At 43.0% G+C, this 19,178-nt stretch overlaps 1 protein-coding gene across 1 annotated transcript in view; it reads right to left on the reverse strand.

Annotated features, from left to right (window-relative positions):
• Nucleotides 1-5,649: 5,649 nt before the first annotated feature.
• LOC124262028 (secreted frizzled-related protein 3-like) overlaps nucleotides 5,650-19,178 on the reverse strand; it is a 34,877-nt gene continuing 21,348 nt past the window's right edge. The window contains exons 2-5 of the mRNA XM_046696449.1: nucleotides 9,972-10,037; nucleotides 9,094-9,362; nucleotides 7,511-7,644; nucleotides 5,650-5,869 (exon numbers count right to left, since the gene is read on the reverse strand). Coding sequence (XP_046552405.1) covers nucleotides 5,830-5,869; nucleotides 7,511-7,644; nucleotides 9,094-9,362; nucleotides 9,972-10,037 — 509 coding nt within the window. The 3' untranslated portion in view covers nucleotides 5,650-5,829. The remainder of the gene's footprint in view (nucleotides 5,870-7,510; nucleotides 7,645-9,093; nucleotides 9,363-9,971; nucleotides 10,038-19,178) is intronic.

Here is a 19,178-nt window from a genome sequence, read left to right on the forward strand (position 1 = left end):
TATACAAGCGCCAGTATGTCACTGGGAGCAAGACAGTCAGACATGTTGTTGACTTTAATAATGTTGGTCACACCCACAGTGTGACCGATAAAACATCACTATCCTGACCATTCGCCGCCCACCTCAACTCTTTGTCCAATGAACAAAAGCTTGTCGATCGAATACAAGTTGAGCTGGTACGCACTCTTCATTAAGGGAAAGTAACTCTTGTTGCCTTAGCATGGTGAAGCAACAACATTTTGACTAATAGGGGAAAAGTTAACAGATTTCAAGAACAGTTTAAGAAGGCAAACAATTTTGAATACTTCCTTCAAGGATGTCAATATGTTAATGCATCCTCTGAAGCAGAGTTTAGGCCAGATATTTCACTGGGTACAGTTGATGTTTCTTCCGATTTAAATACACCATTTACATGCGATTACCTTATGGGGGCAATTTCTAAAGTTCACAATTCCTCACTCGGAGCAGATAGTATGTGTTATTCGTTGTGTAAGAATATGCATGATTCTCCTCTGATGTGTATTGGATGGGTGAAGACGTATGTTCACTGTGGCGTCTGATTTGCATTGGATGGGTGAAGTAGTCTGTTCACTGTGGCGTCTGATTTGTATTGGATGGGTGAAGTAGTCTGTTCACTGCTGCGTCTGATGTGTATTGGAAGGGTGAAGTAGTATGTTCACTGCGGCGTCTGATGTGTATTGGATGGGTGAAGTAGTCTGTTCACTGCGGCGTCTGATGTGTATTGGGTGGGTGAAGTAGTTTGTTCACTGCGGCGTCTGATGTGTATTGGATGGGTGAAGTAGTCTGATCACTGAGTGCTCTGATGTGCATTGGGTGGGTGGAGTAGTCTGTTCACTGTGGCGTCTGATGTGTATTGGAAGGGTGAAGTAGTTTGTTCACTGCGGCGTCTGATGTGTATTGGATGGGTGAAGTAGTCTGATCACTGAGTGCTCTGATGTGCATTGGGTGGGTGGAGTAGTCTGTTCACTGCTGGGTGTGATGTGTATTGGAAGGGTGAAGTAGCCTGTTCACTGCGATGTCTGATGTGTATTGGAAGGGTGAAGTAGTATGTTCACATGGGATGTCTGATGTGTATTGGATGGGTGAAGTAGTATGTTCACTGCGGCGTCTGATGTGTATTGGATGGGTGAAGTAGTCTGATCACTGAGTGCTCTGATGTGCATTGGGTGGGTGGAGTGGTCTGTTCACTGTGGCGTCTGATGTGTATTGGAAGGGTGAAGTAGTCTGCTCACTGCGTGCTCTGATGTGTATTCGAAGGGTGATGTAGTCTGTTCACATGGGATGTCTGATGTGTATTGGGTGGGTGAAGTAGTCTGTTCACTGCTGCGTCTGATGTGTATTGGGTGGGTGAAGTAGTCTGTTCACTGCTGCGTGTGATGTGTATTGGATGGGTGAAGTAGTCTGTTCACTGCGGCGTCTGATGTGTATTGGATGGGTGAAGTAGTATGTTCACTCTGTGGCGTCTGATTTGTATTGGATGGGTGAAGTAGTCTGTTCACTGCTGCGTATGATGTGTATTGGAAGGGTGAAGTAGTTTGTTCACTGCGGCGTCTGATGTGTATTGGATGGGTGAAGTAGTCTGATCACTGAGTGCTCTGATGTGCATTGGTAGGGTGGAGTAGTCTGTTCACTGCTGCGTGTGATGTGTATTGGAAGGGTGAAGTAGCCTGTTCACTGCGATGTCTGATGTGTATTGGAAGGGTGAAGTAGTATGTTCACATGGGATGTCTGATGTGTATTGGATGGGTGAAGTAGTATGTTCACTGCGGCGTCTGATGTGTATTGGATGGGTGAAGTAGTCTGATCACTGAGTGCTCTGATGTGCATTGGGTGGGTGGAGTGGTCTGTTCACTGTGGCGTCTGATGTGTATTGGAAGGGTGAAGTAGTCTGCTCACTGCGTGCTCTGATGTGTATTCGAAGGGTGATGTAGTCTGTTCACATGGGATGTCTGATGTGTATTGGGTGGGTGAAGTAGTCTGTTCACTGCTGCGTCTGATGTGTATTGGGTGGGTGAAGTAGTCTGTTCACTGCTGCGTGTGATGTGTATTGGATGGGTGAAGTAGTCTGTTCACTGCGGCGTCTGATGTGTATTGGATGGGTGAAGTAGTATGTTCACTCTGTGGCGTCTGATTTGTATTGGATGGGTGAAGTAGTCTGTTCACTGCTGCGTATGATGTGTATTGGAAGGGTGAAGTAGTCTGTTCACTGCAATGTCTGATGTGTATTGGGTGGGTGAAGTAGTCTGTTCACTGCGGCGTCTGATGTGTATTGGGTGGGTGAAGTAGTCTGTTCACTGCGGCGTCTGATGTGTATTGGAAGGGTGAAGTAGTATGTTCACATGGGGTGTCTGATGTGTATTGGATGTGTGAAGTAGTCTGTTCACTGGAGCGTATGATGTGTATTGGGTGGGTGAAGTAGTCTGTTCACTGCTGCAACTGATGTGTATTGGAAGGGTGAAGTAGTCTGTTCACTGCAATGTCTGATGTGTATTGGAAGGGTGAAGTAGTCTGTTCACTGCGATGTCTGATGTGTATTGGAAGGGTGAAGTAGTATGTTCACATGGGATGTCTGATGTGTATTGGATGTGTGAAGTAGTCTGTTCACTGCGGCGTCTGATGTGTATTGGGTGGGTGAAGTAGTCTGTTCACATGGGATGTCTGATGTGTATTGGAAGGGTGAAGTAGTCTGTTCACTGCGATGTCTGATGTGTATTGGAAGGGTGAAGTAGTATGTTCACATGGGATGTCTGATGTGTATTGGATGTGTGAAGTAGTCTGTTCACTGCGGCGTCTGATGTGTATTGGGTGGGTGAAGTAGTCTGTTCACATGGGATGTGTGATGTGTATTGGATGTGTGAAGTAGTCTGTTCACTACGGCGTCTGATGTGTATTGGGTGGGTGAAGTAGTATGTTCACATGGGATGTCTGATGTGTATTGGATGTGTGAAGTAGTCTGTTCACTGCGGCGTCTGATGTGTAGGCCCTATTGGGTGGATGAAGTAGTCTGTTCACATGGGACTACTCAACTCGACACACAGATCAGTTGAACATAATAAGAAAAGCACGCATTATAAGTTAAACACCCCGCTGTGACGAGAGACTTACTTACCAGTCCTTGAAGACGTTCACTGAACGCGACCATAGAAAACACAAACACGATATTAAGCAAATATACATAACTTTATTTTTGTCAACTGCACGCTCTTGACGTATTTTCACAACCATGTTATGCACTGACAACGAGGTTACATCAGCGAGACCCCCAGTACATCAATACATTAACCCTACACGTAACAAGCACAAGTCAGTGGAACTTGAACAGTTCCTTATCAGAGGCAGGTTTAGTCAGTTCGGGGGCCATACTGCTAAAAGCGAAGTGCGCTAAGCCGAAGGCCTCTTGACAACTACCCGGATGTACCGTGTGTCAAGTCTATTCTTAGACAACTAACCGGATGTACCGTGTGTCAAGTCCATTGTTGGAAACCGCAGGTATTATTTGGCACGAACATTGCTCTAAACGGAGCGTAAACATACTCAAACACATGGCAGGAGTGATCTGTGCCTTTTAATTCTGATATATTTGATATATGGGATTGGTAGGACGGGAATATTTAACTTTTTGTCCACGGTCACTACAGAGCATAGAGCATGTCGATCTGGGTGGGGTATGACAGGAATATCGATAGTGAATGTGTATGAATATATCATAGTTATTAGGATATTTTCATGTTGTTTTATTTTTTTCTGCATTAAATTTTACGGAAGTTGAACTTCATACAAACGTAATTATTGCTTCACTTTATAGTTTGTGTTATTCTCTGAAGTTTTGTTACGAATCGTCTTTTCTGGAATAGGCCTCTAAAATTAAGCCCGAAAGTATTTAAAAATTATTCATTTTCGTGGTCATTATATGGTCTAATAACTGCGTAACCAAAAACAAAACCCTGGAAACGTATTGAATTTGCTGGAGGCAATGACCAAAAGAGGGGAAATCGTGATGATTTTACTGACGCTTCTATTACTTTATTACCGGCGTCATTTTCCGTATTTTAGTCCCAGTGGTTTTATAATGTTTACACATAGGCCCCCACTGTGTGTCAGAAAATCGATAAACTAAGCCCCGGATAACTATCCAGCACCCCTACTTTATATTATATACGACATGATCGAAATCCGGACAATTACTCACACATCAATAAATATATCGTATCTTAAGGGTCTCACAAGTATCAAAAGCGCTTGCCCATATCGCGATGTGTGTAGGAGGCATATACACGTGCTTTCCGTGGGGATGCATTTGTTTTGTTTTTTATTAAATCGCCAAAGGCAAAGTTGCTGTGCCGGAAGTATACAAAATAAGGCCTTGTGTTTACACGCTCAAGGCGGAAATAGGCCCCTTGGCGGGCGGTGGTCACATTTAAACCAACTTGGATCTTTAAAGCGTCAATTCGATCAGATCAGACGTACGTGATACAAGATTTGGGGCGTTTCAAATCCTGATCGTAACAAAGCACATGTTATAGGGATATATTTTAATAGTGACAGTAGACCTGTGCAATATTGCTCATACAACGTCTTGGCTACACTGTCAATATGTACATAAATCATAAATACGTTACTAAATATCTACGATCATTGACATAAAAAAATGTTCAAATCTAGTTGGTATTGAAGCAAAAACTAAAATATACATAAGATTCATCTCGCACAAAAATCATATCACAAAAATATATAAATGATAAATGCGTTTCTCGTTTCAAACATAAAGAAGCATCTGCATTGATAACATATACAACGTATTTACAGTGTCTGATCAGCGTATATTTATGACTTTAACAACTAGCAACAAGAGGGAAATGTACAATGAATACGCAAGCATTCAACGATAGGATACGTGTCAAAACCCAACGCGAGTTTTACTTGAATTGCGCACTTAAGTCACGAGGCTAGGTAATCCGGACAAAAAGAACATTGAAATATCGTTACAGTCACAGTACATTTTCAAACGTCCATATTTCCACTTAAGTGAAAGACAACGTTCAGGTGAAAATTTACATCATATACCTTATCTTGTGAACCTCCTTGCAGTTCAGAACCCCTGTAATCCGCATTGTTACTAATTAATTCAGAGAGAGAGAGCGAGAGAGTGAGAGAGAGAGAGAGAGAGAGAGAGAGAGAGAGAGAGAGAGAGAGAGAGAGAGAGAGAGAGAGAGAGAGAGAGAGAGAGAGAGAGAGAGAGAGAGAGAGAGAGAGGCGTCCCGACGGATCACAGACAAGGGTACACACACACAGGAGTTCACCTCACGTCTGACAGAAGCAGCATGTCGATTCACGGTAAGACAAAACATAAATATGCACAAAATGGGACAAAGGTAAGACCAACTGTTGACATATTCGTTAAAGCTTGGTCTGGCTAAAAGAGCTTTGACAGCTTAAAACACACTTCCGCCACAGGCCCCCACTGCGGGTCAGAAAATCCATAAACTAGGCCCCGGTTTAGTATCAACACCCCCTACTATATGTATTATATAGTAGGGGTGTTGTCTGAACTCGGAGCCCTTTATCGATTTTCTGACCCGCAGTGGGGGCCTGTGACTTCCGCCTTTGCTCCAAACCTAACGTCAAAAACTCTTAACTGACAAAGGTCGCCTTTACTTAATGAATGGACAAAAGCGTAACGCTATGAAGATATTTACATCGTGAAAACCTGTACAAGCGATGAGGTTACAAAGTAAGGGAGACAACTCTCATTGTCTAAGGAGCATAGAACTATCTTCATGATTTTAGAGCCGCTTCAAACACTGTCGTTCACTGCGATAATCGAGATTTTCTACGATTCATCCGCTTTCTGAAAAGAGAAATAATACCAGAAACTCTGAAACACCGAACTGAGGGTATTAATATGAAATCTCTCATACGCAACCATTGTTCGAAAAATAATCGGTAGTTCTGAAGTCGTTGAAACACAACGGAGTAGCTAGGTGAAAGATAACTAGCTCGTACATGGTAATGCTCTTGTAGTGTGTTATCCTGTAATACTGTGAGAGATTAGTGATCCTATGAAACTAGTTTGTTTGTATCACAGTCCCACCCGCTAAACAGTATGAAAGGCACTATTCAAAGTAGTTGCTCTTCTTATAATGAAGTAAGGGGTAGACACATGAACAGTGGGTGGGTTAGTAGGTTGAACGTCGGGTATGTGGGTGGTTGAGTGAGCAGGTGGGTAGGTTGGTGGTTCAGTGAGCAGGTGTGTAAGTTCGTATTTAATTGAGCAGGTGTGTAAGTTCGTATTTAATTGAGCAGGTGTTTAAGTTTGTATTTGATTGTGCAGGTGTGTGGGTTGGTGTTTGATTGAAAAGGTGTGTAAGTTGGTGTTTGATTGAGCAGGTGTGTAAGTTCGTATTTAATTGAGCAGGTGTTTAAGTTTGTATTTGATTGAGCAGGTGTGTAAGTTGGTGTTTGATTGAGGAGGTGTGTAGATTGGTGTTTGTGTGAGCAGGTGTGTAAGTTGGTGTTTGATTGAGCAGGTGTGTAAGTTGGTGTTTGATTGAGGAGGTGTGTAGGTTGGTGTTTGATTGCGAAGGTGTGTAAGTTGTGTTTGATTGAGCAGGTGTGTAGGTTGGTGTTTGATTGAGCAGGTGTGTAGGTTGGTATTTGATTGAGCAGGTGTGTAGGTTGGTGTTTGATTGAGGTGTGTAAGTTGGTGTTTGATTGAGCAGGTGTGTAGGTTGGTGTTTGATTGAGCAGCTGTGTAAGTTGGTGTTTGATTGAGCAGGTGTGTAGGTTGGTGTTTGATTGCGAAGGTGTGTAAGATGTGTTTGATTGAGCAGGTGTGTAGGTTGGTGTTGGATTGTGCAGGTGTGTAAGTTGGTGTTTAATTGAGCAGGTGTGTAAGTTCGTATTTGATTGTGCAGGTGTGTACGTTGGTGTTTGATTGAGCAGGTGTTTAAGTTTGTATTTGATTGTGCAGTAGTGTAAGTTGGTGTTTGATTGTGCAGGTGTGTAAGTTTGTATTTGATTGTGCAGGTGTGTGGGTTGGTGTTTGATTGAGAAGGTGTGTAAGTTGGTGTTTGATTGAGAAGGTGTGTAAGTTGGTGTTTGATTGAGCAGGTGTGTACGTTCGTATTTAATTGAGCAGGTGTTTAAGTTTGTATTTGATTGAGCAGGTGTGTAGGTTGGTGTTTGATTGAGAAGGTGTGTAAGTTGGTGTTTGATTGAGCAGGTGTGTAAGTTCGTATTTAATTGAGAAGGTGCTTAGGTCGGCATTTGAGTGAGTGCGTTCAGTTGGTATTTGAGTTAGCGGGTGAGTAAGGTTTTTGACGAGAGAGTGAATGAGTTTGTGTGTTTGTAAGTTGGTGTTTTAGTTAAGTAAGTTGGAATAAGTTGATATATCGAACTAGGTTCTTCGTCATGCCAACGAACACTTGAACTATCAGGCTGCCTAACACCTTAATTTCACAAAAACAATACAATCTTTACATTTTCTTACCTTTTTCGTTTTATGGCTGTTTTCTTGCGTTTGCCAATTTTGTTTGTTTTCTTTAGACTAGTCCTGCCTTTGTGGACGCCATTACTACGCCGGCGTCCGGATGAAGGCGGTCGGTGAAGTCGGCGGTCCCATTTCTGTAACAGACGAGTCGATGATTACTTCCCCGAAATACGTGAGGATCCGGGTTATAATTGATCTTCAGTAACCCATGCTTGTTGTAAGAGGCGACTAACGGGATCGGGTGGTCAGGCTCGCTGACTTGGCTGACACATGTCATCGTATCCCCACTGCGTAGATCGATGCTCATGCTGTTAATCACTGGATTGTCTGGTCCAGACACGATTATTTACAGACCGCGCCATATAGCTGGAATATTGCTAAAAGCGGCGTAAAACTAAATTCACTCACTCACCACTCCTCACTCACAATAGTTGTCACTGCCGAGAGATGTGTTCGGTTCTTTAAGCTTTAAGTCTCTTATCTTCAAGCGCGATCAGAGCGTCTCCGAGTAGTAACGCTAAGAAGAAGGGGATGCGTTTTAGAGTGTCCTGCCTACGGAACCTGATAACGTTTGTTGAGACCCGTTTCAAGGTACACGATACTTGACTAGTCTGACAAAACACTCATGAAGATAAGGCTATCATATTAAGGCAGATAACCTTGCGTTTTACAATTTACTGAGAAATCCATTAAATCATTGACCATGAGGACAGTAACCCCACAGAGGATAGATGTCGCATGTCGACTGAGGGTTTTACTCTGACGCCACTCTGACAGTATTTAATTAATTACCGTATTCATCCTAATCTAGGAACTCCTAAAACGACATGTTAAGCTAATCTATTGAGAACGGATATGGACAATGAATGGATGGGTAAAACGTTGCCATATAAAAAAACACGAGTGATGATTCCTGTTTATCATTTTCACACGGTTAATAAATGCATCAATATTTACATTAGAAACTTGTCAGAATCCTACATAGATATCGGCGTAGTGATACATGTTTTCCATTTCCGTGTGAACCAAAATAGACAAGCTGTTAACTCCTTCCTGGCATATTCATTCACTGAGAAAAAATGTCCCGCGGATTATCTAAATAAATGCTTAACAGATTCTTTCGGAGTAACTGAAGCCTAAATAACGGTATGAAGAAATCGATTTGTCATTTGACTATATCTCCAGTATAATTTCACTGATATTTAGCTTTCGAATCAAACTGCGAGCGCCGGCGAAAAATATCCCACTTCCGGTTAGCTAATTTGCATATTTCTGTCATTGGGGTATGACTAGCCAAGGCTGTACTGAATGCTGAGCCCATGGATGTACAGTAATTCTGTCCCCCGAAGAGGCAAGTCTAGATAAGTGGACAGTATGGTCCCCAGTCTGTTGTTTATTATTTTTTTAGAAATTATCATTTAAGCTATTAATTTTTACCTTAGAGACTTGGGCAAGACAAGGGTATGACGTCTTTTACGTCGTAAGCTTATATCAACGTATTACATGCTTTAGTTAAATTACACACACACACGTAAGCACGAACGCACGAACTAATCGGAATCGTCCTGATCGTTGGCTCCTACCTGAATCTTCTTGACCCACTTATCCTTCCACTTGGCCGCTATTGTGTTGGGCAGGATAAGGAGCCTGTTAAGCCGCTTGTCCTCGTGGCCCAGGATCAGGTATTCCCTCCCCCTTTTGACCGAGGGACACAGGCAGCTGGAGTTGGTCCACAGGTCCACCTCGCTGGTCAGTCCAACCTTGCCGCAGCGTATCACATTGGTCACTTGCACTCTGACCTTCATCTGGCCGCCACTGTTTAACTTCTTCCGGACCACGCGAGCTCTGATTGCTGATGAAAAAAAAGGACAGAGTGAGTGAGTGTGTGAGAGTGTGAATAGGGTTTTCGTGAGGTACAAGTTTAGGGTACTTGGGACATTTGTGGGGCACCCACAGAGGTTGATTGAGTCAAACTAACCCATATTCTTCTAATGGGTAAGGGAGCAGTAGGGTAGCCTAATGGTAAAAGTGTTCGCTCGTCTCGCTCAAGACCCGGGTTCGATTTCCCACATAAGTACAATCCATATAAACTCACAAGATTTGCAAGCACCATAACCATCTTCTTTAGAAAGATTACAATTGTTAAAGATATGAATTGGCCTCATCTGAATACTACTGAAACCGCTTCAACACTCACTCACTAACATCCTCATTCACCTATTAGGTTACTTTGTCACTCATTCATCCATCTAAACTCACCAGGGGGCGACAGTCGAGTGGTTAAGCGTTAGCTCGTTACGCCAAAGATGCGGGTTCGATTCCCCACATGGGGACAATGTGTGAAGCCCAATTCTAGTGTCCCCCGTCGTGATATTGCTCAAAGCGTCGTAAAACTAAACCCATTCACTCACTCCAAACGCACCCACACACTCCCACATTCACTCACTAACTCTATTCTCACCATAATCATAGTGGTGCTTTCTGTAATTCCTCCATTTTGGACGAAGACGTTTTCTGCATTTGCAATCTGAAACATAAAGATGAAAGAAATGGCATATGGGACGTTAAGTGTTTCAGTTCAATATGAAATATATGCTCTTTTGCACGAATAGAACCAAGGATATATTAGAGCCAGATATCATGACACGTCCTGGGTTAGCTGGTCACGAAGTCTCGCCAAGGTGAGTGAGTGAGTTTAGTTTTACGCCGTAGTCAGCAATATCCCAGCTGTATGGCGGCGGTCTGTAAATAATCGAGTCTGGACCAGACAATCCAGTGATCAACTCTCGCCAAGGCCACGCACAAGTTGTAACATATCATAGTGTTGGCCCGGTAAATGCCTTGGGGTGGGGGAGGGGGTGGGACAGACGATGACTTGGGGTGGGGACAAAGATGAACATGACAGTTAAGCACGAGCCACTCCATGTTTATTACTAGTACAGTGACTACGTGTTTCTTCTTATGGTGAAGTTGGGACCAATATGGATTTCTGAAATATCCGTATCACGTATAACATTGCAAATGTGTAACATTGGCAGTGGTGTATCATCGTTCCGTCCCCAGACTGCGTAGTGCGATACTCTCTCCCACGTTTCCATGTGTCTAGCCAGTGTAGTGTTGTGTAGGGTCATAGTATATCCTATTATTCCCCGTCTATAGTCACTGTAGTGTGATGTAGGGTCTTATTACATCACATCACTCCCTGTCTCTATCCAGCGTAGGGTCTTAGTATATCACATTATTCCCCGTCTCTATCCAGCGTAGGGTCTTAGTATATCACATTATTTCCTGTCTCTAGCCAGTATATGGCCTTAGTATATAACATTATTCCCCGTCTCTAGTCAATGTAGGGCCTTAGTATATCCTATATTCCCCGTCTCTAGCCAGTGTAGGGTGTGAGTATATCACAGTATTCCCTGTCTCTAGCCAGTATAGGGCCTTAGTATATCACATTATTCCCCGTCTCTAGCCAGTGCAAGGCCTTAGTATATCACATTATTCCACGTCGCTAGCTAGTGTGGGGCCTTAGTATATCACATTATTCCCTGTTTCTAGCCCGGGTAGGGTCTTAGTATATCACATTATTCTCTGTCACTAGCCCGGGTAGGGATTTCGTATATCACATTATTCTCTGTCTCTAGCCAGTGTAGGGTCTTAGTATATCACATTATTCCCTGTCTCAAGCCAGTGTAGGGTCTTAGGATATCACATTATTCCCTGTCTCTAGCCAGGGTAGGGCCTTAGTATATCACATTATTCCCTGTCTCTAGCCAGGGTAGGGTCTTAGTATATCACATTATTCCCCGTCTCTAGCCAGTGTAGGGCTTAAGTATATCACATTATTCCCTGTCTCTAGCCAATGTAGGACCTTAGTATATCACATTATTCCCCGTCTCTAGCCAGTGCAAGGCCTTAGTATATCACATTATTCCCCGTCTCTAGCCAGTGTAGGGCTTAAGTATATCCCATTATTCCCTGTCCCTAGCCAGTGTAGGGCCTTAGTATATCACATTATTACCGGTCTCTAGCCAGTGTAGGACCTTAGTATATCACATTATTCCCTGTCCCTAGCCAATGTAGGGTCCTAGTATATCACATTATTCCCTGTTTTAGACAGTGTAGGGCCTTAGTATATCACATTATTCCCTGTCCCTAGCCCGGGAAGGGTCTTAGTATATCACATTATTCTATGTCTCTAGCCAATGTAGGGCCTTAATATATCACATTATTCCCTGTCTCTGGCCAGTGTAGTGTGATGTAGGGTCTTAGTATATCACATTATTCTCTGTCTCTAGCCAGGGAAGGGTCTTAGTATATCACATTATTCCCTTTTTTCTAGCCAGTGCAGGGCCTTAATATATCACATTATTCCCTGTCTCTATCCAGTAAAGCGTGATTCTTACTAACATTATTTCCAGTCAGTCTGATATAGAACAGCACAGGTATAAATCCAGACATGACACAACATAATCTCACCACTGGTACGACATGTCTTAATTAATATCCTTCCCATATAGTCTGTCATCTTGCGTAAAACCAACCCACCTTAGCGACCACATTTCTTTGAAAAACATTATGAAACGACTCCGAAAATGAATCGCTGCAATAAAGGGAGCACTGTTATTGGCCTATAAATATTTCCGCTGGGACGCGAGGAATGGTCGGATTGTCTGCGCACCTGCAGATAGCCGTCTGATTGTTTCTTATGTCACAAAACACCAGCTTCAATCGGCGTAATAGATAAAATATACACGCCACTTGACGTTCCGTAAAGCCACAACATGCTTTAGTTTGAAGCATACACCAATTACACTAATATGTTAATTCCTAGTGACGCAACCATTAAGTGGGGAGTAAGGTTGGCCAACAAACACTACCGTATTTCCTCAGGAAGTTACCCGGGATTGTATTGATTTAGCATAGTCGTCATTCATTGCATCTTACCTTTAGAAGTTTAGACAAGGAGCGTGTAATTTCAGATTAAATTACAACACGGACATTGTTCCAAGCTTGTTGATTAAAGACGGGGCGGGATCTTTACAGGTATTGTTTTGCCTTGTACTTAGAGATACCGGAAGTGACGTGGAGGAGCGGGTTAATTTTTATAAAGTGTAGTTTGGTATTCAAACGTGATGACGATACAATGTCAGCCTGTATGACAAGATAAGCGCTTATGTCATACCATCTCTCATCTACTACTACTACCACTACTACTACTACCACTACCACTACTACTACCACTACTACTACCACTACCACCACTACTACTACCACTACAACTACTACTACTACCACTACCACTACCACCACTACTACTACTACCACTACTACTACCACTACCACCACTACTACTACTACCACTAGTACTACCACTACCACCACCACCACCACCACTACTACTACTACCACTACTACCACTACTACTACTACTACCACTACTACTACCACTACCACCAACACTACTACTACTACTACAACTTCTACTACTACAACTACTACTACTACTACGTCCTCAGTGAACATTGCTTTCATTCGGGTCCCCAAAAAACAAGTATTGACCACCTAAAATGTATTATAGCATTATTAATATAACTGATACCCACTTCACAGCTAATAATGAAGATATTCTGTACAGATTAGTGCCTGTTGTTGAAATTCAGACAATTAAAGATAAAACGATCTGTTTACAACATACTCCCAAACATCTGACCATATGTAATATCAGCCTAATGGTCATCATGTATAATATTGATCCTGTGTATCTGCTTGAGTATTGCTAGGCTCACAACTGGACTACTATTTTTCAGAGTCACATAGAATACGTGTTTCCTGGTTCAAAAAACGTGGAGAAACTGTACAATATATGGTTAATTACAGCAGACAAGCATTGGGTTAACACAAGCTGTAACACGGGCCAGTAGCAGCCCGCTAGCACCACTTCCTGGAAACATATACCAATTGTTTTTCTGAGCTATCATCAGTGCCACACACAGAAGCTGTGGAGGAATCTAGAAAGCGTCTAACCTGATAAAGCCCAACTCTTCTCAGCTGTGGAACTGTATGATGAACACCCAAGTCCCGGGGGAACCCCCAAAATAGCCAGCTTCTAACAACAAAGGAATTCCAACCACCTATCAAAAATTTTGGAATTCCAGAACTCATACTTTTAGAAAAAAAACTGATAGCGATGACCTGAACTATAGGTGCACTTTGTGTAGCAACAGGTCTGTGTGATTCCCAGGATCCATACACAGGGGGGTGACTTAAACTGTTCTCCGCGCCGGCTTAATCATTGATGCAAAGGAAGGGGATCTCTTTGATGGTTAAATGACGTTAAAGGAACGGGCAACCAGACCTATCTCCAAATATCCTTAATATACTAGGTTCCCTATGATGTGTCCTTTGACAGACTGAGTCATGGCCTCACCTATCACTCGCGTTACAGTCTTCAAACGTATCAGCTGACGGTGGAAGACGTTCAAACAATTAAGCATGTAGCTATCTTAAGGAGCGATTTTATCAGCTATAACGAGAACCATTGAGTCAGATTATTTTCTTGTTAGGAAATACCTGCCTATGTCTAACTGATGCTCGTTACACAATGTCAGCCCAGGGGCCTGAGGTAACGCGGTGGTTGGCGTGAAAGAAGCTGTATGTACACATATGATCAGACCACTGTCAGACTGACCACTCGACCAGTGAGGCTGGAGCAATCACCAATCGAAGAGCTATCATTTTGACTGGGTTTTGGAGTTTGACTGGGTATAGGAGGAGTGAGGCTGGGTATAGCAGTTTGACTGGGTATAGGAGGAGTGAGGCTGGGTATAGGAGTTTGACTGGGTATAGGAGGAGTGAGGCTGGGTATAGGAGTTTGACTGGGTATAGGAGTTTGACTGGGTATGGGAGGAGTGAGGCTGGAGCAATCACCAATCGAAGAGCTATCATTTTGACTGGGTGTTGGAGTTTGACTGGGTATAGGAGGAGTGAGGCTGGGTATAGGAGGAGTGAGGCTGGGTATATCATTTTGACTGGGTATAGGAGGAGTGAGGCTGGGTATAGGAGGAGTGAGGCTGGGTATAGGAGTTTGATTTGGTATAGGAGGAGTGAGGCTGGGTATAGGAGTTTGACTGGGTATAGGAGGAGTGAGGTTGGGTATAGGAGTTTGACTGGGTATAGGAGTTTGACTGGGTATAGGAGGAGTGAGGCTGGGTATGGTAGGAGTCTATTTAGAGTACAACAGCATTCAGATTAAGTATAGGAGCAGTCAGAGGGTTTGTTTTTTGTTTAACGCCGCACTCAGCAATTTTCCAGCTATATGTTGGCGGTCTGTAAATAATGGAGTCTGGACCAGACAATCCAGTGATCAACAGTATGAGCAGAGTCAGATGGGTATCGGGGCAGTCAGGTTAGGTATAGGAGCAGTCAGATTAGGTATAAGAACTGCCAGATGGGTATAACAGCAGTCAGACGGGGTAAAGGAGCAGTCAGATAATACCACGATAACAGTTTATTGAGTGTTCCAGTGGCTTCAGAACCTGTGAAGGGTTTCTCAAGTACTGCCTCAAGTATTTACTTCCATTGTTTTGTTTGTTTATTTCATAATATACGAAAATTATTTCATCCATGAAATATATTACAACTCGGACCGGCAAAAGGCTTGATTAAAACAACACTTTTGATATTTATCCAGTGAAAACACTAAGCAATTATCTTACGGGATGAGTGAGTGAGTGGGTATGGCCTTTTTAGCAATATCATGGCGGGGGACACCAGAAATGGGCTTCAAACATTGTATCCATGTGGGGAATCGAACTCGGGTCTTTGGCGTGACTAGCCAACGCTTTAACCACTAGGCTACCCCACCGCCCCCCTACAGCGTGAAGTTACCGGTATTGGACAAAGAGTGACCCAGCATGAGGTTACGTGAGTGTCGAGGCTGGTGCTGGCCACACCCATCCCTGTCTAACCACTAGCCACCACCAGTCGTAAATTATTCTTAGGACCTTCAAATGTGTGAAGCCCATTTCTGGTGTCCCCCGCCGTGATATTGCTGGAATATTGCTAAAAGTGGCGTAAAACTCACTCAACCTCCTCAAAACAAGGCTCAAATACACTAAAAATTACCTGAATTTCTTTGCAGTATACATAAAAAATGATTGAATGTTCTACGAAAAACTACTCAAATTTAACCTATGTCCAGATCCGCCGTGTTTTCAAGGCAATTACAAATTACGCAACAATGAGACTGTCGGTTCGATGTGGACTCCACTCGTGGCACCAGACATGGGTATCGCCATTGAGTGATTCATGCCAGACAACCCGACCACCGTATCCTATGTCAGCGAGGACAATCACACCTTATGTTGTCTTAAATAGGAGGCGTGATGTTCCCCGGGAATCAGTATGTCTGACAATCAAAGCTGTTCGCAGCTCTTGGATCCCCTGGCCTAACATCACCCCTAACGTATACACTCAATCCCGACGGAAGAGAAGATTCCATGTCACCGGGTTTCGTCATCTGTCATAGACGAAAATCGTCAGTCACTTCAATGCTAGAAATGTAAACTGGCGGATTAACGCAGTTTATCTTGGAGTGAAAAAATATACAAGGAGAACCTTTGAAAACCGATTGTATTCCTGCGCGGTGTGGAGGTGAGTCGGTCAACCGCGTTACTGCCACTCAAGTCGTGCCTGCGCCGCTCCAATGACGATTTGTGTTGCGGCATTGACAGGTAAGTTGGTTACCTGTATACACATCAAAGGCGTTGCTAGTCCGATTAACAAGGAGCGTTAGCGGTGGGTCGCAACGAACACAACCCCCATTCTCGACGCCCGCGGATAGGGTTACTGTGCAAATCACGAGGCAACGAAATCCCTGGGACTTGATGTCAGAAAACGGCGTTTCAAACCCGTATTGAATTCGACGTCAGATCAGGCCATGATGAGTTACGTCCCATGCGTTTTCATTGCAAAGGGGCCCCCTGTGGGGTGTGGAAGTCACGTGACTCCTCATCTCCTAGGGATGCCGGGAATAAAAGAGGTATTCGTTTCATACACCAGTACATTAAAGACGTGTTTCTTTCCAACCTCAGTAGCATCAATACCTGTATACGAGATGCTCACTGGGGACTTTTCACGCAACGAGATCAAAGAGACATATTATTTCACAGACACCAGTTCGTGTGAAGTGCGTCCAATTTGTTGAGGGTTTCTTCCATGTTGTAACTGATTCAGTCGACTGCCGCGCTGACGGACAGCACGCATGTGTTTGTTGAAGGAACAAGTCAGTGGGGATACATTGTTTTGGTTTCTTGCAACTCATTACGTCATACTTGCAGCTAGTTAAATCAATTATATTGATTATTATTTCAGCTTCCTGTTAAATATGCCTTAGAGTTAAGTGTTTTGAAGAAAAGCTCACGCAGGGACAGTAACTCACCGGCAGGGGAGATAATATAAACTGTGCATTAATTTCACGGTTGGTGTCGTTTGATGAGCATTTTTAACATTGATTCTTTCATGGGATTTTTGTCAAATGGGTTACACCTGTCTTTCTGCACACACTAGGCAGTTCAGAGGCCAGTATTTAGTCTTTAGTGAAATTTCAAACAGAAATAAAGATATCCTAGTACAGGGAAGCTATCCATAAATCGTAGCATTACGCCATTCGTAAGCCCGTGATACAGTATAGCGCTACGATAGGTCGGGATCCAGGGGCCCGTGTGACAAAAGTATGGGAGTTACGATCACCTTAGAGCTACGGCTGTCGTACCTCCTATACTGGGCCTAGATTTTCGAAGCTGTCTTTGCGCTAAGATAGTCGTAAGTTAATGTTAATGTATGGCACATACGACTGACTATCTTAGCGCTTAGAGAGCTTCGAAAATCTAGGCCCTGTAACATACACTAACGACAGTCGTAGCGCTACGATAGCTTTGTGGAATGGGGGCCCAGGGCCTAGATTTTCGAAGCTCTCTTAGCGCTAAGATAATCGTAAGTTAATGTTAATGCATGGCACTTACGACTATCTTAGCGCTAAAAGAGCTTCGAAAATATAGCTACTCAGCGGAGTATATTTTACGAAAAGTTCCAGCTTCGAGTAAAGGCGTAACTACGGAGCTTGACAATGTTAAAAATTAATACGTCTTCTATGGAAAACCACTAAATGAAGATATCAACGTTTGTTGAGGAGGTGGTTGAGGTTGGATGAGGATGTTTGTGCACTTGTGTTGTGATAGGGTTGGGGGAAGTGGAATGCTTTGGGTATTATTGATCATTTTTCAGAATACCCACGGGTACTGAGAACCTACTTAGTCTGGAATCCAGCCACATGGGTAATAAATGGCTATTTGTGTAAGGAATCCCTACGGGTGGAAACGTTAGTGCAGATAGAACGAGACAACACAAAAGGAAGTGTCGTGTTTCAGCCGTTTGTTTCCTAGGACATTAGACATATTTTAAAGTGGGTTACAGTGACTAGGTTTATTTCTTTCCGAATCCGAGTTTAGCTCTGTGCGGGGATTACACTTATATTTCAGGTCTAACATGTGACTACTTCAGGAACGTCAGACAGAGTTTGCGTAATCCGATTCCAAATATTACATCAATGTGACGTTACGAGAATACATGAAGGAATGTCCCCACGGGGAATGCATGAGTGAATGTTGTTTTAAGTCAGCGTCACAAATATCACAGTTTAGTTACATAGGTCTCCACTGGATAAACTTGTAATGAAAGAAACAAACGTCAACGAGTAAATGTGGTCACATCACATAATACATGACCAGGGTTCGTACAGATTATTAGCAATCAAATTTATGTTTTTTCAAGGCCCAATCAAAAATTTAAAGCACATATAAACTCATAATTTGTTGAATAAACACAAGGTTGGTCATATGTGGGACCGACCATCAGGTGGGAATAACTCTTGGCTACATCGCTGCACCTGGAAATAACACCCAGTGCCATTGCAGGTGTTTTTATTGTGTATTATTTTCCTGTAAAATCATAACTTCACACGTTTTGTAAAAAAGAAGGCCTTTTTAGGGCAAATCACTGGCAATTAGGAACTATTCAAGGCTAACATGAATTTATGACATTTTTAGGGTAAAATGTCAAAATTTCATGCTTTTTCTCAAGCCCACGTGAACTCTGGTGACCGTGGCTAATAAGTAAATGAGATTAAACCAGTGATTAAAAGCATGAGCACTAACATGCATCAACAAAATGTCTGATCACCTGATCCCCAATCTTGTCCGCATTTACGACAAGCAAGACGTACATACACGATCAGTATAAGTCCCAAGTGTGTTGTAGAGCAATACAAACTACAACGCTTTTTATCAAAAGCTACGAGGCACAGTAGATAAGCTAGCTGAGGAACAAGCATCATCAGATTAATAACCGGCATTCATGTTTCATATGTTTATCCCATCCGTCAAAAAGTTAAACCTCATCTCAACAAAGGCGCATTGTAATGCTACCAACTTCATTTCGGGTAGAGTCAAAGTTCCGAGATACGAACTCAGAACATTAGCATCTCAGGTCAAACTCAGCCCTGGCCTCTGAACAACAGGTCAACCCGTACTTAACTTCTCCTGTCTCAAAGGAACGTCAGCTAATACGAGAAATCATATGTTTGCATTAGCGTACGGGTTATCAATGACTG

This window comes from Haliotis rubra, unplaced genomic scaffold (genome assembly GCF_003918875.1).
Source record: "Haliotis rubra isolate DU_JTF1 unplaced genomic scaffold, ASM391887v1 Scf82, whole genome shotgun sequence".
NCBI classification, from domain to species: Eukaryota; Metazoa; Mollusca; class Gastropoda; order Lepetellida; family Haliotidae; genus Haliotis; species Haliotis rubra.